This window comes from Odocoileus virginianus, chromosome 4, assembly GCF_023699985.2.
Source record: "Odocoileus virginianus isolate 20LAN1187 ecotype Illinois chromosome 4, Ovbor_1.2, whole genome shotgun sequence".
Taxonomy (NCBI): domain Eukaryota; kingdom Metazoa; phylum Chordata; class Mammalia; order Artiodactyla; family Cervidae; genus Odocoileus; species Odocoileus virginianus.
The window spans coordinates 1,147,951-1,168,082 of NC_069677.1; the positions used below are offsets into that span (position 1 = coordinate 1,147,951).

The 20,132-nt window shown below is 39.9% G+C and overlaps 1 protein-coding gene across 8 annotated transcripts in view; it reads left to right on the forward strand.

Moving 5' to 3' along the window:
• SIDT1 (SID1 transmembrane family member 1) overlaps positions 1–20,132 on the forward strand; it is a 120,753-nt gene that overhangs the window by 41,853 nt on the left and 58,768 nt on the right. For 7 of the 8 annotated variants that reach the window (XM_070465937.1, XM_070465936.1, XM_070465939.1 and 4 more), the window contains exons 2-4: positions 3,943–4,064; positions 5,022–5,192; positions 13,511–13,556. In XM_070465937.1, coding sequence (XP_070322038.1) covers positions 3,943–4,064; positions 5,022–5,192; positions 13,511–13,556 — 339 coding nt within the window. The remainder of the gene's footprint in view (positions 1–3,942; positions 4,065–5,021; positions 5,193–13,510; positions 13,557–20,132) is intronic. The other variant, XM_070465941.1, reaches the window with a different exon arrangement.

Below are 20,132 nucleotides of genomic sequence, written 5' to 3' on the forward strand. Positions count from 1 at the left end.
ATCCAGGCCAGAATACTGGAGTGGGTAGCCTTTCCCTTCTCCAGGGGATTTTCCCAACCCAGGAATTGAACCGGGGTCTTCAGCTTTTCAGGCTAATTCTTTACCGACTGAGCTATTAGGGAATCCCTGTGTGGTATTGGATAATTTTTAAAATTATCATTAATTTTATTAAGTATGATAATGGTAATCTGTTATACTAAAAAGAGGAGGTCTTATCTCTTAGAGATATGGATTGAAATATTTACAGATAAAATGGTATCATCTTTGATATTTAAAATAATCAAAAAAAGATGTGTGTGGGAAATGGAGTTCAGTTCAGTTGTTCAGTCGTGTCCGATACTTTGTGACCCCATGGACTGCAGCACACCAGGCTTCTCTGTCCATTACCAACTCCTGGAGCTTACTCAAACTCATGTCCATTGAGTCAGTGATGCCATCCAACCATCTCATCCTCTGTCATCCCCTTCTCCTCCTGCCTTCAATCTTTCCCAGCATCAGGGTTTTCTCAAGTGAGTCAGTTCTTCACATCAGGTGGCCAAAGTATTGGAGTTTCTGTTTCAGCATCAGTCCTTCCAATGAATATTCAGGACTGATTTCCATTAGGATGGACTGGTTGTATCTCCTTGCAGTCCAAGGGACTCTCAAGAGTCTTCTCCAACACCGCAGTTCAAAAGCATCAATTCTTCGGCGCTCAGCTTTCTTTATAGTCCAACTCTCACATTCATACATGACCACTGGAAAAACCATAGCTTTCACCAGACGGACCTTTGTTGGCAAAGTAATGTCTCTGCTTTTTAATGTGCTGTCACATTAAAGAGGTTGGTCATAACTTTTCTTCCAAGGAGTAAGTATCTGTTAATTTCATGGCTGCAATCACCATCTGCAGTGATTTTGGAGCCCAAAAAAAATAAAGTCTGACACTGTTTCCACTGTTTCCCCATCTATTTTCCATGAAGTGATGGGACCGGATGCCATGATCTTAATTTTCTGAATATTGAGCTTTAAGCCAACTTTTTCACTCTCTTCTTTCATCAAGAGGCTCTTTAGTTCTTCATTTTCTGCCATAAGGGTGGTGTCATCTGCATATCTGAGGTTATTGATATTTCTCCCAGCAATCTTGATTCCAGCTTGTGCTTCATCCAGCCCAGCATTTCTCATGATGTACTCTGCATATAAGTTAAATAAGCAGGATGATAATGTACAGCTTTGATGTACTCTTTTCCCGATTTGGAACCAGTCTATTGTTCCATGTCCAGTTCTAACTGTTGCTTCTTGACTTGCATACAGATTTCTCAGGAAGCAGGTCAGGTGGTCTGATAATTCCTATCCCTTTAAGAATTTTCCAGTTTGTTGTGATCCACACAGCATTTTCTAAAAACAGCTTGAACATCTGAAAGTTCAAAGTTCACGTATTGCTGAAGCCTGGCTTGGAGAATTTTGAGCATTACTTTGCTAGCATGTGAGATGAGTGCAATTATGCGGTAGTTTGAACATTCTTTGGCAATGTCTTTCTATGGGATTGGAATGAAAAGGTGTAAATAAAATGAAATGGTACACTTTTAAAAATAATTATTAAAGCTGGATAAGAGTCAGACAAAACTGAGTGACTGAACAGCAACAACAAAAGCTGGGTGATAAGTACATGAATATTCATTATTCTGTTCTATCTTTTCATAAAAATACCATTCTCATTCCTTTGAAAGTAAATCTGAAAATTCTCAGATCCACTAAAGGGCTTGTAAGCAAGGATAATGCCAAGCTGAAATTGGCATCTGAGGGGGTAGAGCCGTGGGGATAAAAAGGCTAGATAAGGTACCATCAATGAGGGTCAAGGACTGGACCAGGAGGGTGTCATGGGTGGGGGAGGGGAGAATCTGGGTATGGACAATATGAAGTTGGTAGAAGTGGTAGAACTTGATGGCCTACTGATGGAGAATGCTACAGAAGTAGGAATCAGGGATGACTCAGGCTCAGAATGGCTGTGTGGTTCATTCAACAAGCAAGGAAATTCAGAACTTCCCTGATGATCCAGTGGTTAAGACTCAGCACATCCACTGCAGGCAGCATGAGTTTGATTTCCAGTCAGGGAAGTTCTGCATGCTGCAACCTCCTCAAAAAAAAAAAAAAAAAAAGCAAGAAAATTCAGAAGGTATTAAAGTTAGATGTGAAGGAAGTGATAGGTTCCACTTCAGACAGCTTGTCCTTGTGCCTGTGGAACATCCACAGCTTAGGAAAGAAGTCTGCATTAGAGACATGGTGTTGGCAATGATCAGCTGCAGCATAATTTCCATGGAAACATGTAGAATGTGGGCACAAAAAAACACTCCCTTTGTGAGCAAGCTTTCTTATCTAATTAATAAATTAATCTTGGACTGTTAACACTAAAAAGCAAAACTGGCCTAATCAAGGATGATATATGAGACCCAAATAGTAATAATCTATGATACCCATGATACTCTGTTGCCTCTCAATTTCCATTTTGAACAGGTCATAGATCTTCAGGGTTTCACTGCAAGGCTTTCTTGTTTCATTTCTTTCCCCTACTTTTCAAGAGAACACTAAGGCTTAAATGGGCTTCACTGGTGGCTCAGATGGTAAAGCATCTGCCTGCAATGCCGGAGACCTGGGTTCAATCCCTGGGTCAGGAAGACCCCCTAGAGAAGGAAATGGCAACCCACTCCAGTACTCTTACCTGGAGAATTCCATGGACGGAGGAGCCTGGTAGGCTACAGTCCACGGGGTAGCAAAGAGCTGGACACAACTGAGAGAATTCAGTTTCACTTTCAAGGCTTAAATACATTAGGGAGAAAACATCTGATATGAAAGATAAACTTTTTCTTTTCTGTTGTCTGTAGTATAAATATTATAAAAAGTGAAAACATTAGAACCATCTCGATCCAGGGGGTATTGTTCAATTTCCTATCTTTTAAACAACCATGATAGTTGTTTAAAACTATCCTTCTGTGTGTGTTAGTCGCTCAGTCATGTCTGACTCTTTGCGATCCCATGGACTATAGCCCTCCAGGCTCCTCTGTCCATGGGATTTCTCATGCAAGAATACTAGAGTGGGTTACCATTTCCTTCTCCAAGGAATCTTCCCCATTCAGGGGTTGAACCTAGGTCTTCCACATTGCAGGCAGATTCTTTACCATCTGAACCACCAGGGAACAAAGGAGCTGCTAGTTTAAAAAAGCATTTAGGGATTGATTATACCTTGGATAAGGGCAAAGAGAAGACTCTTCAGCCCCTATCATATCTGTGGCTAGGGGAGCATCAGGCCATCTGCTAGGCTTTAACAAAACATGGCAATAACATTTTGGTTGAAAGCACAGAATGATTTTACAAACCAAAATTAAAGTTTGTAAGCAGTTGAGGCACTTGTAGGTCTTTTTTTTTCTTTTTAAAGGTATTTGTATATTTACCATTTATGTTCAGATAAGAATAGAAGCACACTGACATCTTTCTTTTTCTGTTCTGGGCTTATTCTCCTAATCTTATGTTGACTGCCCAATTCAAACTCCTCAGCCTGCCGTTCAACACCTCCATAATTTTGCTTCACCCAAAATGACTTAAATCAGAATTTTGAGGGTTGGACCCAAGCATCAGTTTGTTTTCTAATCTCCGCTGGTGATTGTGCAGCAGTGTTGAAACTGACTGTGGTTACAATATGAATGAGGAGAAGACAGCTGGGATATTTGGAGTACCTATGAAAGTGAAAAGTGAAAGTGTTAGTCGCTCAGTCATGTCCGACTCTTTATGACCCCATGGACTGTAGCCCGCCAGGCTCCTCTGTCCAAGGGAGTCTCCAGACAAGAATACTGGAGTGGGTTATGGTCAGCAGCAAATGTAAGAACTGAAGTTTTTCAGAGCTTCAGATGGCAGCTATGATGTACATGTCTGTGTGCGTGTGATCTGTGTTTCCTGTCTCTGCCCTGCTCGTAGGTGACTGCCGTGCGGGTGTATGTGAATAGCTCCTCCGAAAACCTTGACTACCCGGTCCTGGTTGTGGTTCGCCAGCAGAAAGAGGTGCTGTCCTGGCAGGTTCCTCTGCTCTTCCAAGGACTGTAAGTGGATCTTTCCCTGACAGCCTCATTACATTTGTTTTCCTTCAACATCCTAGACTTCAACTGATCTTTTCGCTTGAGAAATCAGATGTTCGACACATTGACTAGTATGCATGCTAAGTGCAAACAGTTGACATGGTACATGCCCTGACCGGTTCAGCTCTGTCCAGCTTCTCTCCTCTTTGATAATCTCTGATAAGAACCTAGAATTGTAGCACCTGAAGAATGTCTTGGTTGGTTAGTGGGTCATCCACGGAGGACAGAGCTAGGCCTTGCAGTCACCTTAAGTGAGTGACACCTCCCGTTCTTCACAATGTTCACTAAGTGTGCTTTCTTTATCCCATAATATTTATTGAGCATTACTAAATGATAGATGCTGGGGATACAGTGGTGGAAAACAACAATGAAGTCTCTTCCTCGTGGAGTTTATATTTTCACAGGGGAAACTATATAGGGCACAAGAACAAGCAAGAACAAACCAGAAAGCATGCAGACATGGGCACAGAGTACAGTGTGAAATCATTTTGCAAGTTAAGAATGTGAGGACTGAAATACTGACTCTGATACCTTGACTTGGACTCTGGGGCTTTCTTTATATTTGTTTAGCAAAGACTTAAAGAGTGGCAAAATGGAATCAGGTTGTTTCATCAGAACAGTTTCCCTTCCAAAATCTGATTAATTTTCTGATTGAATTAGGAGGGTGATGTGGTGATGCAGGCACAGCCTAAGTGAACTGGTTGGCACACAGCAGTCCCCATATCTGTGTTATAATGTCACACAATTCTGTGCCAAGTACGTTAGCTGTAAAAATCACTGTCAGTAGGTCCAGTGGGAAATTTTAAATATAAGGACCTGGAAAGAAATTCAGAGAGAACTGAATGGAAACGTTTCTTTCCCTGCTTGTTCATTGAGTGTCCTTTTCCTTCTTGCTGGTTTTTCCTCCCCTGGCTGCTGCAGATACCAGAGAAGCTACAACTACCAGGAAGTGAGCCGTACCCTTTGCCCCTCAGAAGCAACCAATGAAACAGGACCTCTGGAGCAACTGATATTTGTAGATGTCGCATCCATGGCACCCCTGGGTGCCCAGTACAAACTGCTGGTTACCAAGCTCAAGCACTTCCAGCTGCAGTAAGCAGGACTCCTTGTGGCCTTTCTCTGTTCTCCTGTCTGCTCTTCCTGTGCTGTGCATGCTTGATCCTGCTTCCTCCCTTCCAGATCAGCACTCCAGAAGGAAGTCATCCACTTGACATATTGTCTGTGCACCTTCTGAGCTCCCCTGCTCACAGCTGGGCAGCAGGGTCTTAATCTGTGCAACAGGGAGGCAGAAGGGGACTGGAGCAGAGGGGAGAGTGGTGGACCTGACAGGCGTATCCATTCCTGGGGGTCTGTGAAGACCCCCTCCTGTCTGTTATCCAAGCTAGGGTGATGTCCAAGCACTAGTGATGGGTACTTCTGTGTTCCTCACCAGTGCCACTTTCCTGAAGGCAGTTTTAGTTTTGTTTTAAGGAAGATCTTAAGTTGCTTTTCTTGTCCTTATTACTATTCCAGTTTTCTCTTTCTGGTTAGGAATGTATACAGACTGAAAATAATATTTTATGTGGCTTTGTCCTTTGTGTAAAAAACTTAATGACTGCTTCCTCCTTCTCCTTGCACTACTGTCTTTTGAAATCAAATCAGTCAGGATACATCATCTCAAATTGTTTACATTAGACATGGAGTATAACAAATTCAGTGGAGGGCATTGTCTCCAAGGGATCTGTTCCCTCTCAGAGGTTACTCATGTAAAATATTGCATAAATCTGTGTGAAAAGGTAAAAAGAAAGGCTAAGGTTATTCCTTAATAAGGTCATAAACTTCAGGGAGTTTCCTGTCCCATCCTACTCTAAGCTCAAGGTTTCTCAAGGGTTCAAACCATTTCCTCCCTTCTCAGTGTTCTAAGGAAACTTTTTAAAATATATAATCAAATTGGTTATATTAAAATTTTCATTTGTACTCATCAAAAGGTATCATTAAGAGAACAGAAAAACAAGCCATAGACTGGAGCATATGTTTCTAACATACATAAGAAAGGACTCATATACAGAATACATAAAGAACCTCTACAAATCAATAAGAAAACACTGGCAAGATTTTGGTTGCCATCTCCAGTATCACCCACCCTTCTGTGGCTCTGGCTTCTTCTGGTTGAGGATCTTAGAGCCTACAAGTCTGAGCACTGCTCAGGTTCAGACTCCATTTCAGTGGAGTGAATAGGTTTTCTGGGGCAAAAATGAGGAGATCTCAGGGCCAGAAACTACTTGAGAAAACAATCCCGACTTTGACCTCTCACTAGAACTTTGGGACAGAGTCAGAAGAATCTCAGAAGGAGAATCAGTGTTTATATTTACCCAATGAAAATGAACAACATATCATATGTGATGGGTTTTCTAAATCCCATTAGTCTTTTACTTGGCATATTTGAGTCCATTTATGTGTTGCTTATAAGAGTACAATCTTTACAAAAGAATGTATAACTGTAAATAAAAGATAGTAAATGAAATATCATGCTGATACTAAATAAAAGAAAGTTTATATAGTATATCATATTATATGAGATATTCCTTAATGCAAAAATCATTATTAGCTATAGAGAAACAAATTTTTGCAGCTTATTTTTCTGATCAGAATGTTCTGCTCCATTATAAAACTTTCCTTAAATTTTCTCAGGCAGTTTATTCTGAAGTCTGTAGCCAGTGGAGTTGCTAACAGTAATCAAATATTTATCTTGGTCTTCTCTATACCCTGTGACAGTGTATATATACTGGATATAGATGGACAGATGGATTAATGAATGGTCAGAAGGATAGAGAAGTAGTTAGAGCATTTTATAAGTCCCTCCATTAACTTCAGAGTAAAAAAAGTGATGTGATGATTTCAAGAGCAGAGAACAACCTACCTACCCCCAAAAAAAGGCAGAAAAAGATGAGTTATATCAGTCTCTAGGAGGGAGGTTTGATCATTATAGTATATATATTTTTAATAGAATCTCCATGTGATTCTAACGTGCAGCCACAGTTGAGAACAACTACCTTTAAGCAATTTCTAAATGTGGTTCTTGTGTTTGTTTTAATATTTAAATTTATCTGTGATATTAAACTGTATGGGAATTGGTGCTCATAATCTGAAGGAGTTGGCACACAGTACTTGAACAGAGGGCATTTTGAGCTGCGGAGAAGCCCTGCATCTACTAATTGGTCTCTATGTGTCTAACCTGTCACTGTCACTTAGTAGCAGTGTACTTGAATTCTAGGGCTGGTATCTCTAAGGCTAATTAGACACTTTGGAGGGCTGGTATCTCTAAGGCTAATTAGACACTTTGGAGAACTGAATTCTGTGAAACTGAAGTCATAAGGTCACAAGCCTGCGAGTGTTAATGAATGATTCACATGTAGTGAAATTGCATATCTATTCCCTCACATTGCTTTTTGTTTCCGCCTCTCACAATGTGACTTGACTTCAGCAACCAGACATTCAAGACCATTTCAAAAGGTACATAGTTACAAGAGCTTTTCTGAGACTAAGATAAGCCAGAGAAGAGATGGAACTGAGATTCATGTGTCCCCTCCTCCTTGGCTCTGGATTGTCCCACACTAGCCTTGGCTGTGTGTTAGTCAGTCAGTTGTGTCTAACTCTTTGCAACCCCATGGATGGTAGCCTGCCAGGTTCCTCTGCCTATGGAATTCTCCAGGCTAGAATACTGGAGTGGGTAGCCATTTCCTTCTCAAAGGGATCTTCCCGACCCAGGGATAGCACCAGGGATCCTGCATTGCTGGAAGCCCAGAAATCCAGAGAATGATGGATCAGGCAAGAGCTGAGGACTGGGGACATATGGACTCTAGGTATTGAGAGAAATACTGAAGAATTAACTCAACTTTCCTAACATTGAAGTTTCTCTTGTTTGTTTTTCTGTATCAGACTAGAAGGTACATGAAACATATCCTGGGATTTGTTTTCTCTAATTATAAACTTTAAGAATAGAAGGACATTTGGGGATTGAATTCACTCATTTCATTTTTACAGATGAGCAAACTGATGCTCAGAGAGTTTAAGTGATTTGTACACACTTACACAGCTGGGAAAGGGCAAAATCAAGACTAGATTTGACTCTGACTTGCAGTTCTCAGTTCTTCCCACTGTAACATGCTATTTCTACTTTCTGTTTTAAAACTGCCTTCTGAATTTTGTTGACCTAAAAATGTTTCTCAATTCCAAGAAACATTTCTTTATTTAAATCCAGCTTAAAAAATAAAATTATTATTTTAAACATTACTCCTTGCTGTCTTAATTCTCCTGCACCTGCCTACACACACACACACACACACACACACACACACACACACACACCAGTTTTTCCCTCACTCCTTTTCCCAGACACCATTGCTCTGGTGTTCAGTGTGCCAGAGTATGATGCTATAGACAGGGAAGAGCAGAAGGCTGCAGGAACAGGCAGACACCTGACCCTGGGGTGGGAGGAGCTTGGAAGGGCCGTTAAGAAATTTAGACAGTTGTCTAAATTGTCATAGGTATGTGGAGAATGGATTTGAAGGGGGCAAGACTGGAGGCAGAGAAATTAAAAGTACTGATGCTGTGATCAACATAAACAATAAGGAGATGAATGGAAAAATTTGGAGGTGAAGTTGACAAAGCTTGATTGAATATTTGGGGTAAGGGAAATGGGAGAGTCAAGATGACCATGTAACTTGTAGATGGCGGTGCCTCTAAGAGAAAATGAGAATTTTGAGGAGGGAAGGAAGATATGATAAATTCATGCTGAACTTGAAGTGCAGGTACCCAGCAGAGTGTCAAATGTACACCAGCACAATGCTCAGGAGAGAGGGCTGAGCAACACAGTGCCCACTAAAGAGAAGCTTCACGTGGAAGGCTGGGCCACGTGGTGCCCAAGGCAAAGTTACAGGAGACAAGGGGAGAAGCAGGCAGTACCCCATCCTTGCTCTTGGAGATCTTTATGCTGTACCAGGGGTTTTAGACTTCACCATGCAGGTTATGGAAGCCACTAATGAATCTGATCTTTCAGATGATTTTGGTAGCCATGTGGAAGATGAACTGGAGAGGCCAGGGTAGAGGCACATAGGCAAATGAAGAGAATAAAATTTGAATTTGAATAGAGAAGAATAAAAAATTATCAGGACCTGAATATATTATGGTGGCAACAAAGTTTTAATGGAGAAAAAGAGTCAAATAATACACATGGGGACAATTTACAAATCCAAAAAATACATGTGGCATGGTCAAACAAGGAGGGGACATATGTATACCTACAACTGATTCATGTTGATGTTTGACAGAAAACAACAAAACTCTGCAAAGCAATTATCCTTCAATTAAAAAATAAATTAAATTAAAATTTTAAAAATACAGTCTTATATGAGTACTTGAATCCTTCAACCCTCCTGTAAACTTCTAAGTGGGATTTTGAGTCTGGTTTGAGAGAGAGTTTTCAGTGTACTAGTGCAGCTTCTGTGCTGTAAAGAGCAATAGATTTTTGAGGAAATGGATGAGTGAAGAGGCTTTTAGACCATTTTGCTATGCATCATCCTATGTAATTGCCCTTTGATATTTGGGGTAGACTACATAATGATTTACATTGCTTTTCAGATTCGTGTTTGTTTTCTTATTGGATGTTACTTGAGTAAAGACAGTGCTTCAGGTGTTACATTTATACTAATAGAATCAGGAAGACAGAGTGAGCAGTAGTTGTGGAGAGGAATCCAAGATGACTCCAACAATGATGTCAGAAGTCAGGTGAGGCTTATGGACAGACGTGGCAGATAAGGGTCAAGGAAAGGGTAGTACATTCCATTTTGATCATATATGGAGTTTGAGATGCCTTGAGGGACAGTGAAGTGCAGAAGCCCAGCAGAGAAACACTCTTCAGTGAGTGGAGCTCTGGAGGTAGCCCTGGGCTGAATGTGGAAACTTGTGATTCTCTGGCATTGTTGCAGCAACTGTGTGTGTGTGTGTGTGTGTGTGTGTGTGTGTGTGTATACATATACATACATACATATATATGAGATTTTTATGGCAATTATAACATATGGTTATACATATATGAATGAAGAAGATATATATGGTTAAGAAAAATGAGGAGATCAAAAACAGGACTGTGTGTCACATCCTCATGTAAGGGATGGTCTGAGAAACAGGAACTCTCAGAAGAAGCTGAGTCAGCATGATCAGATGCATAAGAGAAAACCCAGGAAAGCAGGCATCACAGAGCCCACAGGAGGGAAGAGTTCTAAGGCAGAAGTTGTGGTAAAGTAAAGTAAGTAAAGTCGCTCAGTCGTGTCCGACTCTTTGAGACCCCACAGACTGTAGCCTACCAGGCTCCTCTGTCCATGGGATTCCAGGCAAGAGTACTGGAGTGGGTTGCCATTTCCTTCTCCAGGGGAATCTTCCCGACCCAGGAATCGAACCAGGGTCTCCAGCATTGCAGACAGACACTTTACCATATGAGCCACCAGGGAAGCCCATACAGAAGAAGGTGTGGTAGTCAGTGTTAAATGTCACAGAGGGGGAAAGAACATTAGGGATTAAGTCACTGGATTTAGCCACGGGGAGGCGACTGGCAACCTCAGGGAGATGGTAGGGATAGAACCCTGACAGCGGTGGAGAAGGAAAGGGGAATGAGGGGTGGGAGCACAGCACCCTGTGAAGAGGCTGGTCTGTGAAGGAGAAGGAGGATACAGAATGACATCGAAGGAGGGAAATTCAGGGGAAACAGTACAACTTTGTTGGCTGCTTTTGTTTGTTAATTATTTTGAAAATGGTTGAGACTAGAGTATGTTTGTAAACCAAGGAGAAGCAATGCAAATAAAGTTTATAGGACAGTTGGATTTTTCTAGAAGCAAAGTCCCAGAGAAGAGAAGAAAGGACAGAATTTAGCGCATGCATGGAGAGTTTATACTCTGACCAGAGCCATGAGGTGGATGGCTACAGATGGTGGAGGCTGTGGGGAGATTTGTGGCAAACAAAGTCAGTTCATGACAGATGGCAGGAAGGAGGTAATAGGAAATGATACTCTGAAGTCCGTAGTCCAGGTGAATAACCAGAGTAATTTCCTTCGATAAACAAACTGAGGGTTTTGAATCCCCACTCTGGTCTGTGCTAGGGGCTTGCTGTCATATAATAAGACGAATATTAATCTCACAGTCTTCTCTGACTCACCTCAAAAAATGACTTAGCTTTTGACTTTGTCTTTCCACTGATCCTTTCTTCCCATCTCCCTTTCCTTGTCCTGTTTCATTACCTCTTGCACACTCTCTCTCTCTCCCTTCCCCATGGACCCCTCTCCCCTCTTCTCCAATCTCTCTTGACTCCTCTGTTCTTTTTCTCTTTCACTCTTCCTCAAGCTAGCCACAGTGAGGAAACAAAGTTAGTTTTTAGGTTTTCTTATTTATTAGGTAAACATTTGTTTCCTGTGTTTAATTTTTTCAACAAATAAGTCAAAAATTACACACTTCCTTCTCTAAAACTGTTTCAATTAGACTTGTTGTGTTGTTTAATGACCCCTGATAAAATAAACCTCCACCTCTGCTGAGGCCTATGGGGAAGGAAATAGAACCTTTCATCTGCAACAGACACCATGTTTATTTTGCACACACTGTTGACTCCAGGAGAAAGAGGAGATTACATGTGATAGTCTTAAGGAAAATATGTTTTCAAAGTTTGTATGTGTTGTACTAGTAAAGAAAACAGAAAGAACAAGGGGAAAAAAACCCAGAAAATTCCTATCCATGTCCACACATTCAGTCTTAACTGGAATGCAAATGACAGGGGAGAATTTAAAAACAAATTTCTGTCCAATGAAAACTGTTTGCTTCCGGAAATCTTAACCTGTCTGTTGCCAGCCAAGAAAACCACTGTCCTTTTTGTTCCCCTGACCTGGCAACAGACAGAACTGAGGGCCCATGTTGCCCTGGTAACTGCAGATGACATTCCCCATGCTGCAGAGAACCATGCACAGCATGTGGTTCCTGACTCTGACTGTGGAGTCTCAGAGCACGCACAGAGCTGGATTTGACACCAACTTCAGCTTCTTTACGTCACGTAAGGTCATGCGTTATTAACCATGCTTCAGCAGGACCAATCCTTGACTCTAATGATGACGTCTATTGAGAGTGGATATATATATAAATTGTATCTATTGCTAAATTCTATGTCTAGTCTGCTAATGGCCTAAATTGTTTGTCATTACCTTTATAAACAGTGTTCAAAATCTGTGACTTCTAAACAACACCTTCAATTACAAATTTCATGCTTCAATGTCCTGACATGCCCTTTCTAAAGGAATCCTTAGTAAAAATTTTAAATGGTTTAATTTTTATAAAGGGAAAAATTAGGAGTGGATAAAAAAGACTCTTTAGAGAGCATCAGGGGATGAAGCTGGGGAGGGGCCCCAAAAGTTCGGGTTTCCAGAAGTTCAGGTCACACTGAAGGGTTGGGATCATGCCATTCTCCTGATGCAGGCATTGAGAGTACAGTGAGTATGAGTGAGTTATCCTCACAATTAAAGATGAGACAAGAACCAGAAAGAACAAAAGCCCCAAACAGCCCTTGCATGACTACAGAGAAGACCTAATCTGTTTTTGCATTTTCCAGACTCTTGAACTGTTCACATGTGTCCTTCCCAATAGCACTCTATGCTACAAATGTATGTTTCCCACACCCTCCTCACACTCTCCTCAGTGCTGGATCATTGCTGTCTTTCACAGAAGATGGAGATATATAATAAAATAATTTACAGAAAATTGATAATTGAAAAGAAAATAACTTCATTATATTTTTTTGGTGGTATGTGCATTTTAAGAAGGGTCTTAGAAGGCAATGTCTAACCCAAAGAAGACCTGATCTTGGAGGGAAATGTAGACAACTGTGGGGTGCTTGGGGCAGGAAAAGCATGCTCCTATCCCTAGAGACCCTCCCATGGTGATTATCTATTCATCATACTTTTAAAAAAGTGATATTTTTGCCATGGATACATCAAAATTATTTTTAAGTTCTATCTGAATTATGCAAAAGAACCTCAAGCCTTCTTTTCCTCTCTCAGCCCACTTCTGACACCTAAAACCTATAGTTGAGTGTAAAATCTTAAGAGAATATGAAGACAAATGTGTCTATAAAAGTCAAAGTACTTACTTGTATAACTTTATGGGTTTATTTTTATAAAGACATAAAATTGATCCCTTCCCAACTTGATCATTCTTGACAACTGAACCCACCAAGTTCCCATACAGTGTACTTTGTCACTTTTATGGGCCCAGACAGAACTGCTTTCTCAAAGGGTAGGGCTTTTCTTGCATCTAGTTTGAGATTTTTTTAAGAAATAACTTTTGCTTGCTAACTTATGTTTTTCTTTCACTTTCCCCCCTTTCCCTTGTATTTCTCAGGACAAATGTTACCTTTCACTTCACTGCCAGCCCCTCTCAACCTCAGGTAAGTGAAGGCTTCAAGGTTATCATGATTCTTACCTAAAGAAACCATGGTAACAGGTTGAGTTAGCACGTGGTGTTGCCCTTACTCTTTTACAACTTGAGCTATATTTGTATTTTTGGAATGTGGTTCATATAACTGAGATTTTAGACACATCATTAACCTTATCATTTGAACTGGTGTGAAATGGGAGGCATGACATGTTTACAGATATCCCTTGGCTTAACCTTCATTCATTAAATTATGGGCCAACTATGCACATCAGGTACAGTGTCAGGCAGTATTAGATGCCAGGGATAGAAGGATGAAGAAGAAGAGAGGAGCAACTTCTGCCTGCAAAGACCTTATAATTAGGATGGGGATGGGGAGACAGAGAGTGGAAGGCCACCACTAAACAAATACAAAAGTAAACAACTGATCTGGGAAATATAACAAAAATGAGACAGATTTTAATATCTACAGTGTTATGGATAAAATTCATTTCTTCCATCATTAAGAAAGAACAGGTATGCTGACAAAAATTATCAGAAGATATAGATACTTGGGTTATGCTCTCCACTAGGCCTTAATCATAAACCAAATAAACATATTAAAACTTTGATTAATTCAGACTGCTTTTCTAGTGATACTGCTAGCTACTTTCCTTTTTCCTTTCATAGATTCTGAAAGAGTAAGGTTCATGCAGTAGCCAAGTTTAAAGCAGATTTATTTAATGTCCTGATGTTTCTTGTAAATTTTCAGTACGCTGCAATACAACTTTGGTCAAAAGTGGCCTTGGATATACTAGAACTGGGATTAACATATTGTATGGATGCTGTTGTAAATCTATTACAATCACTTGTGAGCTGGTGAACCTGTTCTCAGAGAGAAAGCCCTGTTTTGTAGAGTTTGCCCATTTCTGCAGTGTAAATACTTCCACCCTGGCCGATTTCAGACTGCCATCATGACATCACTGCAGACAGAGTTGGAAATCAATGTGCACAGTCAGCTCACCAAACCTGCCAAAGCTGACACGCGCACACCTTTTAGAGTTACACTTCCCATCAGAAAAAGTCTCCACAGTGCATGTATGCTGCCACCCAGTGACAGAAGAGGACTACAGACCCACAGTCCATGGACCTCAAAGTATCGGTCACTTAATTCATGAAATGTTTGAAAGCACTATTTGCGGGGTGTAATGGGAGGTATCTAGATAGGAAAGGAAAAACTTGCACCCCAACTTCAGAAAGAGTACAGTCTAATAGTCCAGTCCAGAGCCCTGAATGTTGTGATGTGCTTTGTAGACTGAAAACCAGTGATGATTATATATTGCAGCTTCTTTCCATTTAAAAAACATTATTAAACACTAAAGTCCAAATAATTTGTATATAAATTACAAACTAGAGTAAAATATACCTCAAAAAACTCATGAAACAAAACAGAAATTCTTTGACACCTATAAGGTCTTATTTTACTCATAACAGTTCCCATTTTGGCCTATATTTTTTATCTTCTTCAACTGTAGGAAAAAATTTCTGTACCTTTAAATTCACCCAAATGCTTGTACAGATTCAGACAACCTGCATCATCACTGCCTGCCTCTGTTCCTATAGGTAGAAGCAGGTAACAGAAACTGGACAGGTAATCAGGACGTAAGAAGTTGATTTTTAGCCTCAATTCCAGGCATTGCTTTAGATCCTTGTCATTTCCTTCTTTCTGGTAAAAGTACATTATCAAGGCAAAGGGTTTATTTACTTGGGATTTATGGTAATTTAGAGATAAAGAAAACTGGTGGTGATTCTTCCAGTGGTTAAGAATCTGCCTGCCAATGCAGGTTTGATCCCTGGTCTGGGAAGATTCCACATGCCTCGGGGCAACTAACCCCCTGCGCAGTAACTGCTCATTAGTTATGAAGCCCTCATGCTCTAGAGCCCATGCTCTGCAACAAGAGAAGCCACCACAATGAGAAGCCCACACTGCACCTAGAGAGTAGCCTCCACTCGCCACAACTAGAGAGAGCCCAAATGTAGCAACAAAGGCCCAGCACAGCCAAATAATTAAGTAAATAAACAAATAAAATTTAAAGCAATTTATTAAAAAGGAAGATTGGTAATACTTTGGCATATAGATAAGACTTCAGTAGCGGCCTATAGCTTGCACAAAACCAACTCCTAGAATATATAGGAATGTATATGACATTCATTTTCATTACCGTTAATAGTAGCCATAATAATGCTTTTGAGGTAACAAAGTATGGCTTCCCTAAGAACCAAGAACACATGTTGGGAATTCCAGAGTATCTTTGGAAGAGCCCTGTATTCTATGTATTTGAATCAAGCTCCAAAATAAAAGCACAAAATGAAGTGGGTTCTTGAGAGCATTGCCATCTGTTACAAGGCATGAACAGACTTCCAGACAGTAGCATTAAAATGACACTCTTTAATCTTAAGATAATTGTTCCCCACTTGGAAGGCTTTGGATTGTTGAAAAGTTCTATTTTCATTGCTCTGGTTCTCAGGATGAGATTAGTAAAGAGGATGATGGAATGCAAAGTGAAGTTTTAATGGGTTTCAGTGCTCCTTCAAAGTCATAGATTTACTAAAGTCTGGATATGGGGGCTTTTTTGTTTGGTTTCCTCAAAGTCTTTTTTTTTAAATTTATTTAATTGGAGGCTAATTACTTTACAATATTGTAGTGGTTTTTGCCATAAATTGACATGAATCAGCCATGGGTATACATGTGTGCCCCATTCTGAACTCCCCTCCCACCCCCCTCCCCATCCCATCCCTCTGGGTCATTCCAGTGCACCAGTCCCGAGCACCCTGTCTCATGCATCAAACCTGGACTGGCGATCTGTTTCACATATGATAATATGCATGTTTCAATGCTCTTCTCTCAAATCATCCCACCCTCGCCTTCTCCCATAGAGTCCAAAAGACTGTTCTATACATCTGTGTCTCTTTTGCTGTCTCACATATAGGGTTATTGTTACCATCTTTCTAAATTCCATATATATGTGTTAGTATACTGTATATGGTGTTTTTCTTTCTGACTTACTTCACTCTGTATAATAGGCTCCAGTTTCATCCACCTCATTAGAACTGATTCAAATGAATTCTTTTTAATGACTGAGTAATATTCCATTGTGTATATGTACCACAGCTTTCTTATCCATTCGTCTGCTGATGGGCATCTAGGTTGCTTCCATGTCCTGGCTATTATAAACAGTGCTGTGATGAACATCAGGATACACGTGTCTCTTTCAATTCTGGTTTCCTTGGTGTGTATGCCCAACAGTGGGATTGCTGGGTCATATGGCAGTTTTGTTTCCAGTTTTCTAAGGAATCTCCACACAGTCCTTCATAGTGGCTGTACTAGTTTGCATTACCACCAACAGTGTAAGAGTGTTCCCTTTTCTTCACACCCTCTCCAGCATTTATTGTCTGTAGACTTTTGGACAGCAGTCATTCTGACTGGCATGAGATGGTACATCATTGTGGTTTTGATTTGCATTTCTCTGATAATGAGTGATGTAATGAGTGATGTTGAGCATCTTTTCATGTGTTTGTTAGCCATCTGTATGTCTTCTTTGGAGAAATGTCTGTTTAGTTTTTTGGCCCATTTTTTTATTGGGTTGTTTATTTTTCTAGACTTGAGCCGCTGGAGTTGCTTGTATATTTTTGAGATTAATTCTTTGTCAGTTGCTTTGTTTGCTATTATTTTCCCCCATTCTGAAGGCTGTCTTTTCACCTTGCTTATAGTTTCCTTCGTTGTGCAAAAGCTTTTAAGTTTCATTAGGTCCCATTTGTTTATTTTTGCTTTTATTTCCAATATTCTGGGAGGTGGGTCATAGAGGATCTTGCTGTGATTTATGTCAGAGAGTGTTTTGCCTATGTTCTACTCTAGGAGTTTTATAGTTACTGGTCTTATGTTTAGATCTTTAATCCTTGTTGAGTTTATTTTTGTGTATGGTGTTAGAAAGTGTTCTAGTTTCATTCTTTTGCAAGTGGTTGACCAGTTTTCCCAGCACCACTTGTTAAAGAGGTTGTCTTTTTTCCATTGTATATTCTTGCCTCCTTTGTCAAAGATAAGGTGTCCATAGGTGCATGGATTTATCTCTGGGCTTTCTATTTTGTTCCATTGATCTATATTTCTGTCTTTGTGCCAGTACCATACTGTCTTGATGACTGTGGCTTTGTAGTGTAGCCTGAAGTTAGGCAGGTTGATTCCTCCAGTTCCATTCTTCTTTCTCAAGATTGCTTTGGCTATTCGAGGTTTTTTGTATTTCCATACAAATTGTGAAATTATTTGTTCTAGTTCTGTGAAAAATACCATTGGTAGCTTGATAAGGATTGCATTGCATCTGTAAATTGCTTTGGGCAGTATACTCATTTTCACAATATTGATTCTTCCAATCCATGAACATGGTATGTTTCTCCATCTATTTGTGTCCTCTTTGATTTCTTTCATCAGTATTTTATAGTTTTCTATATATAGGTCTTTTGTTTCTTTAGGTAGATATATTCCTAAGTATGTTATTCTTTTTGTTGCAATGGTAAATGGAATTGTTTCCTTAATTTCTCTGTTTTCTCATTGTTAGTGTATAGGAATGCAAGGGCTTTCTGTGTGTTAATTTTATATCCTGCAACTTTACTATATTCATTGATTAGCTCTAGTGATTTTCTGGTAGAGTCTTTAGGGTTTTCTAGGTAGAGGATCATGTCATCTGCAAAGAGTTTTACTTCTTTTCCAATCTGGATTCCTTTTATTTCTTTTTCTGCTCTGATTGCTGTGGCCAAAACTTCCAAAACTATGTTGAATATTAGTGGTGAGAGTGGGCACCCTTGTCTTGTTCCTGACTTTAGGGGAAATGCTTTCACCATTGAGGATAGTGTATGCTGTGGGTTTGTCATATATAGCTTTTATTTATTTTTTTTTGAAGTTAATTTTTTATTGTTTTCCATTTATTTTTATTAGTTGGAGGCTAATTACTTTACAATATTGTAGTGGTTTTTGCCATACATTGACATGAATCAGCCATGGAGTTACATATGTTCCCTATCCCAATCCCCCTTCCCACCTCCCTCTCCACCCAATCCCTCTGGGTCTTCCCAGTGCACCAGCCCTGAGCACTTGTCTCATGCATTCAACCTGGGCTGGTGATCTGTTTCACCCTTGATAATATATGTTTTGATGCTGTTCTCTCTAAACATCCCACCCTCGCCTTCTTCCACAGAGTCCAAAAGTCTGTTCTGTACATTTGTGTCTCTTTTTCTGTTTTGCATATAGGGTTATCATTACCATCTTTCTAAATTCCATATATATGTGTTAGTATGCTGTAATGGTCTTTATCTTTCTGGCTTACTTCACTCTGTATAATGGGCTCCAGTTTCATCCATCTCATTAGAACTGATTCAAATGAATTCTTTTTAATGGCTGAGTAATATTCCATGGTGTATATGTACCACATATATAGCTTTTATTATGTTGAAGTATGTTCCTTCTATTCTTGCTTTCTGGAGGGTTTTTAACATAAATGGATGTTTAATTTTGTCAAAGGCTTTCTCTGCATCTATTGAGATAATCATATGGTTTTTATCTTTCAATTTGTTAATGTGGTATATCACATTGATTGACTTGCAGATACAGAAGAATCCTTGCATCCCTGGGATAAAGCCCACTTGAACATGATGTATGATGTTTTTAATATGTTGTTGGATTCTGTTTGCTGAATTTTGTTAAGGATTTTTTGCATCTATGTTCATCAGTGATATTGGCCTGTAGTTTTCTTTTGTTTGTGGCATCTTTGTCTGGTTTTCCTCAGTCTTAATTATGTATTTCATGTCAAGCTTCTCAACCAGTTACTATATTTATAATTACTGGGAAGAAGTCCCCTTTCTTCATTATTAGCAACATGTTTAAAACTTCAGTTCAGTTCAGTCGCTCAGTCGTGTCCGATTCTTTGTGATCCCATGAATTGCAGCACACCAGGCCTCCCTGTCCATCACCAACTCCCAGAGTTTACCCAAACTCATGTCCATCAAGTCAGTGATGCCATCCAGCCATCTCATCCTCTGTCGCCCCCTTCTCCTCCTGGCCCTAATCCCTCCCAGCATGAGGGTCTTTTCCAATGAGTCAACTCTTTGCATGAGGTGGCCAAAGTATTGGAGTTTCAGCTTCCACATCAGTCCTTCCAATGAACACCCAGGACTGATCTCCTTTAGGATGGATTGGTTGGATCTCCTTGTAGTCCAAGGGACTCTCAAGAGTCTTCTCCAACACCACAGTTCAAAAGCATTAATTCTTCGGTGCTCAGCTTTCTTCACAGTCCAACCCTCACATCCATACATGACCACTGGAAAAACCATAGCCTTAGAGTTAATGAATTTTTCTGGTGAATTGATAATCTAAGTAGGTAAATAGTATAACCTCTATTATAAATGTTTCCTTATTCTGATATTTGAGAAATACTTTTAAAGTTATCTTACGCTGCACAAAATTGTGAACTTATTTCAGGAGCCTAGATGTAGGGCTTGGTCTTTGAATCTAGTTTCCTTATTCTGATATTTGAGAAATACCTTTAAAGATATCTTAGCCTGC